Genomic DNA, 17479 nt, shown 5'->3' on the forward strand with positions numbered 1-17479 from the left:
CAGCCTGTCTGTCTTTCTGTCTTTCTTCTTTCTTTTGGTTTTTTGAGATAGGATTTCTCTGTGTAGCCTTGACATTCCTAGAACTCACTCTGTAGACCAGGCTGGCCTGGAACGCAAGAGATCTGCCTGCCTCTGCCTCCTGAGTGCTGGGATTAGAGGCGTGTGCCACCATGCCCAGCCTTAGCTAGTCTTAGCCAGCCTTGGCCAGTCTTGACAGTCAATGAGCTTCAGGTTCAGTGAGATTATCTCCAAAAAAAAGGTGGAGAGCAGTAGAGGAAGACATCTGCTATCAGCCTCTGGCCTCTACATGCACACACACACACATATATAAAATAATCTTTAAAACTTCAGGGTACACTTCTAATCCTAGCACTTGGGAGGCAAGAGACCAGCAAATCTCTGTGAGTTTGAGGCCAACCTGGTCTATAGAGTAAATTCCAGGACTACGTGGGTTACACAAAAAAGAAAAGACCAAACTAAAATTCAGAGTTTTGTTTTGTTTTTGAGACAGGTTTTCTTTGTGTAGCCTTAGCTGTTCTGGAGCTAACTCTGTAGACCAAGCTGGTCTTGAACTCAAGAGATCCACTAGCCTCTGCCTCCCAACTGCAGAGATTAAAGGTGTGTGCCCTTGATTTTTTTTTTTCAAATACAAAATACTATCTTATTTTGTAATAGTATTAAGTGTCTTTTTAATTTTTAATCCATTAAGATGACAGTAAAAGGTAGAGTTATTTTCATTTTTCCTCCGAGACAAGGTTTCTCTGTGTAGCATTGGCTGTCTTAGACTCACTTTGTAGACCAGGTTGGCCTCGAACTCACAGTGATCCACCTGCTTCTGCTTTCCGAGTGCTGGGATTAAAGTTTATTTTACACACACACACACACACACACACACACACACACACACTTGAAATAAACCTTTATTTTTTGTTTGTTTTTACCTTTTTGCAGTACTAGGGATCGAATCCAGGCAAGCCTTTTATCATGGAGCAGTGGTCTCAGCTCAAGCTGCTTGCTTGCTTCTTTTTTTCAGAGGGAATCTGTTTCATTATATTTTTATTTTATCGTTTATTTGTATGTGTATGGGTGTTTTGCCTTTATATGTGTACATGACGTGAATGCAGTGTCTGTGGAGGGCAGAAGAGAGTGTTGGGTGTCCTGGAGCTGCTTTTACAGTTGCAAGCCACCATGGGGATATGGGGAACTGAACCCAGGTCCTCTGAGAGAGCAGCAAGTACTCTTAACAGCCATCTCTCCAGCTCCAGTTTCATTTACTTTTAAAGATGTGATTAAGTATCTTTTTAACAACTATTTTATGTGTCTAGGTGTTTTACCTTCATGTATGTCTGTGTACCATGTGTGTGCCTGGTGCTTTGGGAGGCCAGAAACGGGCATTTAATTCCACTCAAACTGGAGTCACAGACGTGATCTGCTTGTCGGTGTTGAAGCTGGCTCCTCTGGAAGAACAGCAAGTGTTCTTAACCACTGAGCCATTGTCCCAGTTTCTAATGTTGTTTTTAAAAATAGCAATGAAATAATGGGTTTCATTATGATATTTTTAAAGACATGTATAAAAACTATTTAATCTGCAATAATTTCCTGGAATAAATTTGTAGCTGTTGTTTATGGCCTAAAGGTAGTTTAATGGTTTTCTTAAATTTCCTCATAGGTAATAGCAAAGCAATGTTAAGATTATAAAATAATGGCCATTGAGGTAACAAGAAGTAAAACTGAATGGAGTGATGGCTCAGCTGTTAAAAATACTTGCTATTCTTGGAGAGGAGCCAGGCTCACTTTCCTGTGCTCACATGGAAGCTTAGGACTTCAGCGCCAGTTTTAGAGCATCTCAAGCCCTCTTCTGGCCTGTGTGGACAGCACACACACACACACACACACACACACACACACACACACACACACACACAGAGCACATAAACAGGGGAAACATTCATATGCATAAATAAAAGAAAACATCTAAGCTGGGTGGTGGTGGTGTACACCTTTAACCCTAGCATCTGTGAGACAGAGGTAGGCAGATCTCTCTGTGAGTTCAAGGCCAGACTGGTCTACAGAGTAAGTTCCAGGACAGCCAGCGCTACACAGAGAAACCCTGTGTTGAGAGACAGAGAGAGATTTTTTTTTCTGTCTTTGTCCTCTCTTCCTCACTTTCCCTCCTCCCTTCCTTTTTGAGCTAGAGTCTGGCTTGGTCTTAAGGCAGCCTTCCTGCCTTTGCTTCGTGATTGTTGGGACCACAGGCATGTGCCACCACAGCTGGCATAAAGCTACCACATTTTAAAAAAATGTGTGTGCACACTTGTGCCATGGCGTGTGTATAGAGGCCAGAAGACAACTGTGGTGTCTGTCCTTGTCTTCCGTCTGGAAACAGGGTCTCTTGTTGTTGCTGTGTTCCCTGGCTACCTGGCACATAAGCTTCAGGAGGTTGTCTTGGTTCTTTCTCTATATAACTGATGGATTACAGCCATAAGCAGCTGGCCTTCTGTGGGTTCTGGGGATCTGAATTTAGGTCTTCATGGTATGGCGAGTGCTTTACCTACTGAGTCATCTCCCAACCCCATACTGCCACAGTTCTTAATAGGTGTTGATTGTCTCTAGTAGTATTATTAGAGCCAGGTGTGGTACTGTAAGCCTGTAGCCCCATTACCTGGGGAGTGGAGGCCATCTTGGGCTGCATCTCAAAATGAATAAAACCAAACCCCAAACTCTGTCAGCTCTAGCAAAAGCTTTTCATCTTTCATAGCAGTTTTTTGTTCACTGAGTATCTTTAGGTCTTGATACAAGTGATTAAGAGAAGTAAAAATAAAAATGCTCTCAAGAAATGTAATTTACAGCATATAGTTGTTTTAGGTTTGAACTACCTGGGCCTCTTCTAGACCAAAAGCAGGTTAGTTTGTGGGAATCTTTAAGATTTATTTATTACATATATAATATCCTGCTTCCATATATGCCAGCAGGCCAGAAGAGGGCACCAGATCTCATTACAGATGGTTGTGAGGCATCATGTGGTTGCTGGGAATGGAATTCAGGACCTTTGGAAGAACAATTAGTCCTCTTAACTACTGAGCCATCTCTCCAGCCCGTTTGTTGGAATCTTATGTATATTGTGAGGTACACTAAACATACATATTAACCCTAATTCTGTGTAAAAATCAAGTCATTAAAAATATATTGTCTTCAATCAGATTTACAGTTCTAGATTTTCAATAAACGGGGACTTTGAACCACGGTGGCATATGCCTGTAATCCCATCACTTTGGAGGCTGAAGCAGTATGGTTGCTGCAAGATTGAGGTTAGCCTGGGCTACTTATCAAGACCATCTCATGCCCCTTCCTCCTGCTTTAGCAAGGGGACTCTGTAGTGGGATGTTTTACTCTGGGTTGAGAGGCACATTTTAAGTAGAATTTTGCTACCTAAACACTACTTTTTACTGTGTGACCTTGTACAAGTTACTTATTTTAGCAGTTAGCTCTGCTTACTCTTTACATTTTGCTTGGAAACTAGGATACTGTTGCTTAGTACTCCCAGTAGTGAATGCTGGGAATAGTTTATCTAGTTTTTGAAATGCTATATCAAGTAGACTGGTAAGTTCGTATTATGAACTGTATATTTAAAGGACACACACACAAAAGTGCACATTTCACTTGTTTTCTCTTCTAGAAATCTTTTAGCCGTTCAAAGTCAGAATCAATTTTGTAGTAATGGTTGGCTTCAAGAAGTTTTCATTTTCCCTAGAAGAGGCAGAAGGCTGTTTTTAAAGCTTTTGCTCATCTTCGGGGAGGGCTAGACCACCTCGCTCTCATGTTTTCTGATGTTGTCCATCATACTTCTGAGAGGGTTTGGCTCGCTTTTCAAGTCCTTCACGGTTTTGTTCTTTGCGCAACAGCAGCAGTCAAGTACTTCATAAAGGAAAGCCAGCACGACTAAGGACAGCACAGTACATATGAACAAAAGTAGGATGACAAAGCAGGCGGTGTTCCAGTTGTCATGGAAGGGGTAAATTTTTTGGACTTGAAATCCAAGGTACTGATAAACAGAGGTTGTGGTTTCATTCCAGTGGCCGGAAGCCATCCTTGAGACTCTACTTCTTGTACTGCTGTTTAGAATCTACACAGAGGGAGAAAATAGATATATATATATATAACCAAACTACAGATTTGTGCATTCCCATCTCAGCACTAAAATTCCTTAGTAAACTGATTTAGACATTGTGGATTTATTGTCCACAAAATTAATACCTGAATTACATTTAAACTTTTTTTTTATGTTTATGCCAGTTAGTAAATTACACTCTAGTTTTTATGATTTTCTTATTAGATCATCTTTGTGTTTGGGACTCATACACACAGATTTACATATGAATTTACTGCCTCGCTTGGATTAAAGATGTGTGCTACCTCTACCTGGCTCATTGTTTTGGTATTTTAAAAATATCTTAAGTCTATTTTAAAGAGTCATTAAATACCTATACAATAAAGAAAACAATTGAAATAAAAACATGATTGTATTTCTTTAATTTACTGACATTTTTTGTTTTTTCTTTACTGCATATTTGTAAACACAATTTCATGTATATTTACAACAAATGTTTATCACCCATTTGTACTGAGTGGCTTTTCTAAATTGTAGATATATCTTTTATGTAAAGAAAATGTCAACATAGTACATAAAGAATATAATAACCTTGGCATCGTGGTACCAGTGATCCCGGCACCTGGGAGACAGTATAGGAGGAATGTGAGTTTGAGGCCAGCCTAGGCTACAGTGGGAGTTCCAGATGGGTTGCAGCTGTATAGTGAGAGACCTCTGTCTCCAAAAAGTAAAGAAGAACATGTAATGAACCCCTGTATACTCATAGTTACATCTTATTTATCAGTATTGGCTCCACTTGCGTCTGTCGAATGTGTTATTGGAAAGCATCTCCTAGACATTCAATCTAGAAATATTTCAGCATGGTGTTTCCACACCCCAACTGTGAAGTCATATTGGCTACATATCTTTGTCTTCCTAGTGAATAGAATTTTATACCTTTTTATCAAAGTTATGTTTTGTAAGGTTTTAGTTTTTTTTTTTTTTCCTGAATCAAGTTTGTTTTATAAATTCCACTTAACCTGGCTAGCCTCTTGACTACTTCCTACATTTTGAAGGTTAGATTTATCTGAAGCCAGAAGTAAAGGCTTAAATACATGTTTGGTTTGGATTTAAGACTTCTGTTTCATGGTGCTTGGTCACTCTTCATTCTTCAGTGGGAGGCAGCAGATTAAAGGGTAGTATGTAATTGAATTACTTCTATTAGTTGAGGAACATATAAAATTGCCACTTACTATTATATTTCACTATTTTCAAGCTCTGTCTCTAGACCCAGAATTTGAAAATTAACTTATCTTTGCAATAGTCTTTTCCAAGCACATATTTTTAAAAATTAAAAATAGGTTTTTTTCATACAATATATTCTGATTACAGTTTCCCCTGCCCATATGCCTCCCAGTTCTTCCCCATTACCCGCCCATCTGGACCCACTCCCCTGTTTCTCCTTAGAAAACAAAAGGCACTTAAGCAATGATAATAGAAATAATATAAAACAAATCAATAGTACACAGAACCAAACAAGAAAAAGAGCCAAAGAAAAAGCACAAGAAACTTGAATACAGAAACTCCCCCTTCTGCACACACAGGGATCTTATAAAAACAAAACTGGAAGGACTTAAAAGATTTATGCAAAGGACTTAATAAGATTAAAAAAAAAAAGCCCTGACTTAATGTTAGTTCACCAAAGAACATCCTCGCCTGCGATTGAGTTCGTTTTGAATAGGTTGTCTGCTTCTGGGCCTGGGTCCTACCCTTGAAGGTAGTTTGTTTCCCCAGTGAGACTGACTTCCTTGGAGAGAGTTTTTCATTTACAAATGACAATCACTTGGAGATAGCTTCTGTGTTAGGGATGGGAGTGCGCGTCCATTTCTCCTTTCAGTTTTAGGACCTCATCTGATACAGACCCTGCACAGCAGAGTCTTACAGGAAAAAAAAAAAATCAGTGCCCCGTGCATAAAATACAGTGTTAAGTAGTGCCTCTTATGTTGTGTGATGTGGATGCCCCACTATATTGTTACCCAAAGTCTTTGTTGTCTCCCTCACATTGTCTAAACACAATGTAGAAGTACTCAGAAACTTGATTAGAGACAAAACTTAGGGGTGTGTGTGTAGGTCCTTTTGACTTGGCTTTTTAAATGAAGGTACATGAGGTATGTACCTATCTCCCATGTAACCTTAAAGTGTTTGGCTTTTGAAGTACCTTTAAGATTTATGACATTGGTGTTGGGATTCAGACCAGGAGAAGCAGATGAGGAACCCCACACCTACTCCCTATCCTGAGATAGGGATTCTCTTTGCCTTGCCTGTCCTGGACTTGTATAGTCCAGGCTGGCCTGGAACTCACAGGCTGCCTCTACCTCCCCAAGTGCTGGGATTAAAGGTGTGTGCCATCACTTTTACCCAGGCTCTCCCAGCATCCCTCATTCCCTGCTTGTACAGGGTGTGGCTGGCGTACTCTGCCCTCTACCCCGAACTCTCTAACCCAGGGATGGGACTTCTCCTCCTCCAGAGGCTCTTCACTATATAATCCAGATATTCTGGTTCTCTTCTCTCTCTCTCTCTCTCTCTCTCTCTCTCTCTCTCTCTCTCTCTCTCTCTCTCTCTCTTTCTGCATCTCTTTTCTCTTTCTGTGAACACTCTTTCCCTCACTTTTCTATCTCCCCCAGCATGGTGGCTTCCCTGGCCTCATTTCATGGGACCGTTAAACCTGCGTTTAAATACTTTAATGTATCTCGAATTAGCTCATTTCACTGGTGGAAAGAAAGAATGCTTACCAACTAGTATAATGTGAACATTCCTGCAAGTAGACCACATATTGTCACAGTTGCTTTTATATTAATATAAATGAGTTTTCAGATTATTTCTGAAGAACAGATGTAATATGATGGATAAGACTTTGGGAAACTAGGCTGGGCATGGTGGCGCTTGCTTTTAATCCCAGCACTCGGGAGGCAGAGGCAGGTGGATTGCTGTTGAGTTCGAGGCCAGCCTGGTCTACAAAGCGAGTTCAGGACAGCCAAGGCTAACAGAGAGACCCTGTCTTGAAAAACCAAAAAAAAAAAAAAAAGATGTTGGGTAATTATCAAACCCAGGACCTGGTGTGTGCTAGGAGAGCACCCTGCCACTGCCCTATATCCCCACCCTAGACAGTACTTTACTTATACATGAAAATCCATATAGTGATTATGCTTGCAATGATTGTGGAATAACCAGTGTGTTTGCCAAAGGCACTTAGGTGTTCTGCTTAAGCAGTTGAAGGCATACACGAGTGGTGGTGTGAAGAAGAATGATCCCCATAGGCTCATCTATTTAGCTATTCAGTCACCAGGGAGTGTTATTGTATGAAAGGATTAGGAAGTGTGGCCTTGATGGAGGAAGCCTGTCACTGGGGGGTGGACTTTGAGGTTTCAAAAGCTCATGCCAGGCCCAGGCCCTCTTCCTGCAAATCAGGATATAAGCGCCTGCTTGCATGTCGCCCTGTGCCCTACCATTATGATAATGACCTAACCCTCTGAAACTGTAAGCAAATCTTCAATTAAAAGCTTTTATAATAGTTGCTGTGGTCAAGGTGTAGAACAGTGACTAAGACAGTATATTCAGGTTTATGGGTTTATATTGTATGTTATGACAGTTTGCTACCTTCAACAGTGTTGAAGCTGACGAGGAAGTCAAAACATTGTTGCTTTAGGTAGCTTCTGAGTACACCTGAGACAAGCAAGAGTTGGATGGTGGGCATCACCGTCCACCTTCAGTTTAGTGTGTATTCCTTCTGAGCATAGAAAAGCTCCAGTAGCCTTTGTGTGTGTTAGATTTAAGGTAAGTACTAGTTTTATGGCAGTGGAAGCACCTGAAAGAAGTACACCATCAGGATTTCCTATTCTAGACTGCAATTTTTTTTTGTTTTTTTTAAGATTTATTTATTATTATGTATATAGTGCTCTGCCTGCATGTACGTCTGCAGGTCATAGGAGGGCATCAGATCACATTATAGATGGTTGTGAGCCACCATGTGGTTGCTGGGAATTGAACTCATGACCTCTGGAAGAGCAGTCAGTGCTCTTAACCGCTGAGCCATCTCTCCAGCCCTAGACTGCATTTTTCTAATTAAAATTAAGTTTGTATCAAGGAAATGTAAGCATGTTATAAAAACTGGGAGAAAATGATTAAAAATATAAACAATAACAGTGCTTTGTGGATGTTCCCTCTATAATTTTATTATAGGAATGGGACGCCTTGAAGCAAATCATATAATTTTTAGTTAGGTTTTTAAAAAAATTTGTTATTTTTGCTATATTCCCTTTACCTGTTATTCCATCCTTTTTTAAAGGCCCAAATGGAATATTTATGGGGACAGATCTTGTGTTTTGGGGACTCTGGATCACCAGATTAGAAATTAGGATTTAGTTCTAGTTATGGTGAAAACTTGTGAATTTAATTCTCTGGTACTTTTTAAAGCACATTACCTTGAAATATGATCAGTTAATCATAATAGCCCTTAAATATAGAGCAACTTACTCAATTCAAGCTCTGAGACTCTGAGATAATGTATACTTGAAAGATGACTTGGTGAACAATAATGGACGTCCATTATGCTAATTATAGACATACTATATGAAAATGTAGGCTGCTATGAATGTTAAAACAATTTGAAAATTTAAAGTGTAAATTAACTGTTACCTGACAGTTATTTTTGTATTACTTGGCTCCCATATTGTGTAGTAAGCAGAATGGTTTCTAGGTAATTAGCCCTGCTGTGCTGACCCTGAGAGCTCCAGCATCTTGTTACAGCAACCCTCTGAGTTTTTCAAGAGATACTCTGCCTGTGTAACCTGAACGCTAGCTAAGAAACAGAAGGAATAGAAATTATGAAAAGCGGAAGAAAAACCCAACATTGGGAGTAAATATACTTAGCATCCAGGTAAAGGACAAAGGTGGATATTTAGATTGTTAAGTACAGTGCATCACGGAGAGCTAGCTAAATAAGATTTTTATCTTCAGATACTGTTTGCAGAAATTTGGTTGGTTACTCTGAGCCAGGAGAATAATTTTACTACCTTGGATTACTGTTCTGACTTAACCAGCTCTTCTCAGGACATATTTAACTTTAAGATATAGTTTATAAAAATAGCTGAATTTGTATGTATCAGTACCAGCTTAAGAATAACCTAATTATGTTGTTTTTGTGTGGTTTGTAATGAAAGGATATTTTAAAAGATTTTTGTTTAGTAACATGGTTTGTATTTTGTGATAAAATAGATTTTACTGTGAGGAATTATTTTAATTCAGATGTTAGGAAATTCTGATGCTCTATAAATTATCTCTTTGCTTACAGTATACAACTCACATAATGCATGTTAAAGAGTTTTTATATAGAAATTATAAATGGTATTTTCTTGGCATCCTCTACATTAGTACTCAAAGTGAAATATAAGTAAATTGAATTATCTTATCATTTGTTAAAATACAAGCTTTTTACCAGCCAGTATAATTTGTACATATAATCAGAAAGCTTTAGCCAAGGCTTTGCTATGACTTTAGATTTTTTTCTTTGAGAAACATCCTTTGTTAAGACAGACTAGACTGCTGAAATGAATTTGCTTTGAGAAAATGAAATTAGCAAAGACCCAGGTTAACATCAAATGCTTTTGTCTTACTTAAGGTCTGGGTAGAGATCAGATTAGTAGAAAATGTAATGAATTTTCCATTAGGGCACAGATGGCAAGGATGCTTATCAAATAGCACAAGGCACTCGTCATTTTCATGATAAAATCTTACCAAATAATGGGTTAATACATTGCTTTTACGTCATTAGTAGGCATAATGCATTCTGGTTTTCATGGTAAAATAAGGATATGGACTACTGAATAAAAAAGATCAAATAAACCTACCTCTTGTCTGGAAAGAATGCTGTGGAAGCGATGGTATCGGCTGCTTGTAATGCAGGCTAGTGCACAGCCAAGATGGAGCTGTGCTTCTATTGGTCGGACGCATAATGCAGCTGACAGTTTCCTCTACGCTCATTTGCATTAAGTCCTGCCATCCTGAGGAGTAGATCATTCATAAACTTGAATAGAGCTGTCTGGACTATCAGCTGCCACCCCTTTCTTTTAATTTTTTTGTTTTTAAGCTAATTTTTCACATGGAAACAGATTGATTTCTTAGGTGTGGTTTTTCCCCCTCCTATAAAATTTCACGTCCCTCTGTGAACAATGCACTGCTAACTCTAGTCTCCAGAGGTAGTTACCTAGGAAACGGCAGCCTAGGTTAACCACTTTGGTAAAATGTTAACAGGAAATGTGTACACAACTTCATAAATAAGCTTAAAATTAAAAGAAAAGCTTTTTTTTCCCTTAATATAGTCCCAAGTCTTGATTTCCGGATGCATGGTTTTGGGAGAAATTCTGAGGGAAAGAAATAATATTTTAGTACTTTAAATTATAATTGAGTTAATTTAGGTGATTATTTCTTTTCTGAATTTTAAGATATAGACAGCTTTATGTTTTTAGTTAGACCTAGCCTAACTGGCTGTTCATTTTATTTTTATCATAGTAGAATCAAGATTTATTATTTATTTTTTGGTTTTTCGAGACAGGGTTTTTTTTTGTGTAGCCCTGGCTGTTCTGGACTCCCTTTGCAGACCAGGCTGGCCTCAAACTCACAGCGATCTACCTGCCTCTGCCTCCCGAGTGCTGGGATTAAAGGCATGTGCTACCACGCCTGGCTAAGATTTATTTTTAGTTAAAGGAGTAGCTCTTAAAATGCAGAGAGCTGTGCATGGTGGTACACTCTTGAGTGCTTGAGAGGCAGAAGCTGGCCCATCTGCATAGTGAGTCCTAGACTATGTATTGAGACCCTTGTCTCAAAATATAACAAAAACACTAAAAATGAAAAACAAAAAAACAATGGGAGAGTGGGTAAATGCTTGCTACACAGACTTAAAAACGTATTGATAAATTATTACGTTAGCTTATGGAGCTTTATAGGAGTATGTGAAGATACCTTGTTACACTGCATTCAATAGGTGTGTGAAGATTGACTTTGCTTGGCATTGACTGAGTACTGGGGACATTGTGCTAAACAGAACTATATGTGGTTCATAACTGATCATTCCTTTGGGGTTTGTTCTTTATACTGTGATTTCTTTTTCAGTTTTTCAGTTTCTTAATACAATATTGTAGGATAAGCTTAATAGTACTAATTAAAATGCTGGTCTCGATGGTATAGGCCTATCATCCCAGTTACTCAGGAGTTTGAGGCAGAATCAGAAGTTTAAGGCCAGTCTAAGTAACTTTTAAGAAAAATCATTATCTTTATGTCTATGGATGTTTTGTCTACCTGCATGTGTGCACCACATGTGTGCTGGTGCCCACAGAGGCCGGAGGAGGAGTCGGATCCCCTGGAACTGGAGTTACAGATAGTTGAGAGCCACTATGTGGGTGCTGGGAACTGAACCCAGGTCCTCTTTCAGGAGCAGCCAGTGCTCTAACTATTGAGCCATGTCCTCAGCGTCAATCTGAGTAACTCAATGAGACTGTCTCAAATAAAAAGTAAATATAGGGCTGGGGTGAAACTCAGTGTTAGAACACTTGCATAGCATGTGTATGGTCTTGGGCTAATGTGTTTGTGAATGTCTATGTCCTGACAAAACAGCCCATGTCAGATGGAATAATAATGTGTAAGTGTAGTTGGTAGATCTTATATAGGGCAATAGTACAGGGTTTACAGCTTGATTTAAATCTATGCCTTGTTATAACCCTCACGATGTTTCTGTTTAAAAGAAGACAGAGCTGGGGAGATGGCTCAGTTGGTAAAGTGCGAGCAAGAGCACCTGAGTTCACATTCCCAGCACCCATATAGAAGGGCCTGGCATCTCAGTGCTGGGGAGACAAGTACAGGAAGATTTCTGAAGCTCGCTGGCCAGTTGGTGAGTGTCAGGTTCAGTGAGGGACCCTGTTTGAAAAAACACCATGGAGGGGCAGGAGAGATGGCTTAGCATTTAAGAACACTTGCTGCTCTTCTAGAAGAACTCGATTTGATTCCCAGCACTCATGTGGAAGTTCACAACTGTCTGCAACTCCAGTTCCAGGGCATCTGATGCTCCTTTTGGCTTCTGCAGGCACCAGGGCATTCATGGGGTACACAGACATATATGTAGGCAAAACACCCATACACATAAGATAAAATTTAAAAAAAAAGATGGAGATGGAATTGAGGAAGACACCAACCTCTAGCCTACATGTACTTATGTAACCCCCCATGAACATTAAATAAATATAAGAGAACAATAAAACCTTTTAAAAAGATTTTTTTTCATGAAGATTAAATGTGAATATAATTTAGTGTGATGCTTTGTAGATAATAGGTTCAATAAATGTTAGTTACTATTATTAAAAGTCTTGGGAAAAATAACCATATGTTTTTTCATAGCTGAAGCGAGTGTATTATTATTATTATTATTATTATTATTATTACCACCGTTGTCATCATCATCATCACCATCGTCGTCATCATCATTATTATTATGGACACAGGGTTTTTGGTAGCCCAGGGTAGCCCTGGACTTGCTGTGTAACAGAGCATGACATTAAACATTAAAAAATTTTTTTGTTATTTTGTATGTTTGTGTGAATGCATGCCACGTGTGTGTGAATGCACTTGGAGTCCAGACAACAGCATTAGGTTCCTGAAAGCTACAGTTCCAGGTAGTTGTGAGCTGCTGGAAGTAGGTGTTGAGAACTAAATTCATATCCTCTGGAAGAACAGCAGACATTTTTTGGGGGGGGAGATAATGTAATTATATCATGTCCCCTCTCCTAGCTCTGACCCCTCCCATTTACCTTCTCTTTTGTGATTCTCCTGCCTCAGTCTACCAAGTCCTAAGATTATAATTGTGTACTACCCCTGGCTTTTGAATCAGTACATATAAAGGCATATCAGTAAGGCATTCTTAATATTATTGTTTGGAAACAGTAGACTTTAATGTGCCAGTTGAGTTACTTTTCAAAATTATAAGCCATTTTCTAAGGGAAAAATTCCAAAGGACATTGCATTCAAATGTAAGAAAACATTCAGTGAACACTTTCACTAGCTAATTTCAAGGGAATATTATGCTGCATCTAGAAACTTGTTTTGGATCTCTGACAATTGTTATATTTGACTCCGGTGGTTCTAATGCGGCCTTTTGTTTAAATGGTTGTTACTGAGCTGATGCCAGAGGCCGCTTCCCCTTCTTTCTCAGCTAGCCATTCTCTTTGATGAACAGCCATGTGGGAAGTTTGTATATGATCTGATGTCTTGCTAATAGAGTGTGCTTCTGAAATGCTTTTCTTACATTTATAATGAATTTTTATAATCTTTCTGTCTGTGGCTCAAGTGCATTTGTGATACAGTGATGGCATTAGGGTTCTCTCTCTAGGGAGGCAACAAAATGGTAGGCATTTTGAACCAATACATAAGGATTTCTGAGAGAGGAGAGGGCAAGAAGGGAGACCAGATGAAGAGGAAATTATGGGGAGCTACTTATCAGTCTGATCATCATTCACTTCTTGGCTTTTTTAAATTTCGGTTTTTCGAGATAGGGTTTCTGTGTGTGGCCTTTGGCCTCAAACTCACAGCGATCTACTTGCCTGTGCCTCCTGAGTGCTGGGATTTTAGGCATGCGCCACCATTCCTGGCTTCATTTCTTGTGTTTATAATGTTCTCTTGTCTAATTATTGGAGGACTCTAATCAAGTTTAAGGTAAGAGTGGAAGAGACAAAGGTACTTGAAAATAATTGTATTTTGAAATGGGTGTGGTAGCAGAGGCCTTTAATTCCAGCTGAGGCAGAAGCCTGGGGCAGGTGGCTCTCTGAGTTGGAAACTAGAGTGGTCTAATAATGAGACCCTGTCTTAAACCAACCAACCACCACCACCACCAACAACAAAAGGTTAACATTTTGGTCTAGGGCTGTAGCTCATTGTTCGAGTGCCTAACCCACACAAGGCCCTGAATTTGGAAGAACAGTGTTCTTACCTGTGAGCCATCTCTCTAGTCCCCCAAATTATATTTTAATACTTAAAAATTACACTAAACCTAGGATACAGCATAGCCTTATAATTCCTGTACTTTGGAGCTGAGGTGGAGGATGGTGAGTTCCAAACTAACCTGTACTATGTAGTGAGACCCTCTCTCTAATGAAGGGGGCGTGTGTAGTGCCAATTGATAATTCAGTGTGCATACATGAATCAGTGAGTGCTGCCAAATATTGCAGGATAGATTTCAGATGAAGAAATTCAAAGAAGAATATCTATCTATCTATATTTACTTTTGTTTTTTGTTTTTTGTTTTCTTTTTCCAGACAGGGTTTCCCTCAGGAGCCTTGGCTGTCCTGGAATCAACCAGGCCGGCTTTGAATTCACAGAGATCCACCTGCCTCTGCCTTTAGAGTGCTGGGATTATAGGTGTACGCCACCACACTCGGCATTCAAAGAAGAGTATTTAACCAATTAAAATAGTTTTCACTGCTCAACTCATAGTAACACACTATATAGAAATGTTATAATAATTCTCTTTAATTTCATTTCTAGATCATACCAATGGGTCATTTAACTTGAAAGCTCTGTCCGGCAGCTCTGGTTATAAGTTTGGTGTTCTTGCTAAGATTGTGAATTACATGAAAGTAAGTACTCATGCAACAACATCTTCCTCTTTTTTTTTTTTTTTTTAATTACAGAAGGGAAATTAGGAAATTTGGGTTTTTAAAAGTAAAATATTTATATAAATATGTCAAAGATTTATCAAACTGTATTTTAGTGTGTAGTTTATTATATATTGATTATACTTTAAGAAACCCCTAAAAGATTTAATGTTTATAGCCTTTTGCCCTGTACTAAACTGGCATTACAGTAATGCACTCAACGAAATTTACATTATAGTCCAGCGTACAACTTAAGCTCTCCGTTTGACTTACAAAGAGTGCACCCAAGCAGCAGATGGGAAGGTTTTTTCAAGATATTTCCTCCATTCATCTGGGAAATAAAAACTACACAGATGACGACAACTGATTCTCTGCTTAGAGGGAAAGTTACGAGAGTCACTGAGAAGCCTAGGAAGCTGGCTATGTCTGAGTTGTGTGGTTTGTTAGTCTATATTTCTCAGGGTCAGATGATAATAAATGTAGGCAGTTCGTTCCGCTCCCTTTCCGCCCTTTGTGTTGAGCAGTTATTAAATCTACTAGTGATAGTGGGATAATAAACAGTGTCCTCCTGGAGCTGTCTGTCAGTTGAAGGAAATTGACAGTGCTTTAATTTAATCAGCCTTGCTCTTAATTTTATTTCCTTAGCAATATACACATAAAGTTAATGTTTTTTGGAGATCACAAGCCTTCTGATTTGAGCTGCTTTGCTGTTCTGGATAGAGTTGACTGAGATATTTTGATCAGTTTGCTTTGTATGTAGCAGTCATCCATCACAAAAGTAAATGAATGTAATCCTTTTCTCAGTGGCTACTGTATGTGGCCTTGTTTGTTAGCTATTGGTGTGATGAAGGAGAATTTGGCACCAAATATGCTGCTGTTAGAGTTCATGGGTTTAAGTGCAGAGAAATGAATGCTCATCAAGCTAAGTTAATTTTAATGGAAGTTTTGTGATAAACACAGTCTTCCAAGTTATGTGCCAAAAACCACTTGGAAGCTTACCCTCAGGTATCTGTCATTTGACACAGTTTTGTTGAAAACAAAACAGTGGAAACTACCTAACTTGTTAAAGGATTTGTTACCAAATCATTAACCATTTAGTTCCTTAGCCTTTAGAAAATGAGTCAAAATGGCAGGTCTAGGGCTGTTTAGCTTAGTGAGCGAGTGCCTGCGTAAGGCCTTGAGTTCTGTCCCTAGCACTGCAAGACAAAACCAGAGCAAGCCAGGTGTGGTGACATTATCTGTAATCTAGGATGTGTATGTGTGTGTGTATGTGTGCGCGCGTGGGGCGGGGGAGAGGTTGTGACCACAGGAGAGTTACAGTTTAGGGCCAGTGTTTGTGGAGCTCAGAGGACAGCTCTGAGAAGTTGGCTATCTGCTTCCACATTGTGAGCTCCAGTGAACAAACTCAGACCATCAGGTTAGGCAGCAAGCACCATTGCCTACCGAGCCATCTTGCCCCCTCTAAACAAACAAACAAACATGGTCCGACCATGTAGCTCTGGCTGTCCTGGAACTTACAGAGCTCTGCCTGCCTCTGTGTTTAAAAGTGTATAATACTTAATGGGGTTTATGTAGCTTAATCAGAACGGCTAGGTAGTCCTGGGAAACAACTTTGTTATGTAAAGGAAATGGCTTTCCAATTGATACTACTTTAGCTCTTTAAATATGTGGGTTTTTTCCAAGTTAATAGTTAGAACTTTGGGAATCCTAAAGAGATTTACTTAAAGTTTTAGATTTTCTTTTTGTTTTTTGGCCAGTGTTTGCCTTGGTTTTTTTGTTTTCTTTTTGTTGTTCTCTTTGGTTTGTTTGTTTTTGGGTTTTTAGTTTTGTTATTTTGTTTATTTTTTGATACAGGGTTTCTCAGTGTATCCTTGGCTGTCCTGGACTCACTTTGTAGACCAGGCTGGCCTTGAATTTACAGAGATCTGCCTGCCCCTGCCCCCACCCCTGCCCCCTTAGTGCTGGGCTCTTTGTTTTTGTCACACATTCTCTCCTAGAAACAGTTTGCTCTTGGATAATACTGAATGGAGTTGAGGTGTGTTAAGATTGGAAGCGGAGAAATTGTTTAAAAGGGAAACTGATCAGTTTTACAAATTACGGCAGAATTTGGAGTGTTCTAGGTGGAGCCAAAATATCCTTCATCTCTGTGTCAGGCATGGGAGGAGAGATCACCCATAGGGCTTTGTGCATGCTAGGCAACCGCCCTATGTTACTGAGCTGTATTAGGCTGGCCTGAGAATCACTATCTGGAGACTGGCTTTAGCCCTCCTGGCCCCAACTCCCAGTTGCTAGGGTTCTGGGTGTGGTACCATGCCTGTTTAGGCTGTGTGTATGCTAGGGAGGCACTCTGTTCACTGAGCTGTATCGCCACCCTCATTATGAGATTTTAAAAAAATTTATTTATTTTATTTATTGCATATGTCTGCTTAATCTACAGAAGAGGGCACCAGATCCCATTATAGATGGTTGTGAGGCACCATGTGGTTGCTGGGAATTGAACTTAGGACCTCTGGAAGAGCAGGCGGCACTCTTAACCACTGAGCCGTCTCTCCAGCCCCCCTCATCATGAGATTTTTTTTCAATCACGTTTTTGTTGTTTTATATTTGTTGCAAGGTTCTGGTATATGAACTTTGTAGCTGACAGCTGTGTCATAATGTCAAAGGGTTGGACGTGCCTGGAATTAAGCAAAGAACAGTG

At 39.4% G+C, this 17479-nt stretch overlaps 2 protein-coding genes across 7 annotated transcripts in view; one reads left to right on the forward strand and one right to left on the reverse strand.

Moving 5' to 3' along the window:
* GTF2E2 (general transcription factor IIE subunit 2) overlaps positions 1-17479 on the forward strand; it is a 57083-nt gene that overhangs the window by 12946 nt on the left and 26658 nt on the right. For all 6 annotated transcript variants that reach the window (XR_014775183.1, XM_084760373.1, XM_084760370.1 and 3 more), the window contains exon 3: positions 14672-14763. Coding sequence is in view for 5 of the 6 variants with exons in the window: in XM_084760373.1 (XP_084616499.1) it covers positions 14672-14763 (92 nt within the window). In the remaining variant the exon portion in view is untranslated. The remainder of the gene's footprint in view (positions 1-14671; positions 14764-17479) is intronic.
* SMIM18 (small integral membrane protein 18) lies at positions 3651-14663 on the reverse strand. The gene is made up of 2 exons (XM_084760385.1): positions 9994-14663; positions 3651-4123 (listed from the first exon to the last, which is right to left on the reverse strand). The coding sequence occupies exon 2, from the start codon at positions 4085-4087 to the stop codon at positions 3800-3802; it is 288 nt and encodes a 95-aa protein (XP_084616511.1). The 5' UTR covers positions 4088-4123; positions 9994-14663; the 3' UTR covers positions 3651-3799.

The sequence above is a fragment of the Acomys minous genome, assembly GCF_964271855.1.
Source record: "Acomys minous genome assembly, chromosome: 15".
Taxonomy (NCBI): domain Eukaryota; kingdom Metazoa; phylum Chordata; class Mammalia; order Rodentia; family Muridae; genus Acomys; species Acomys minous.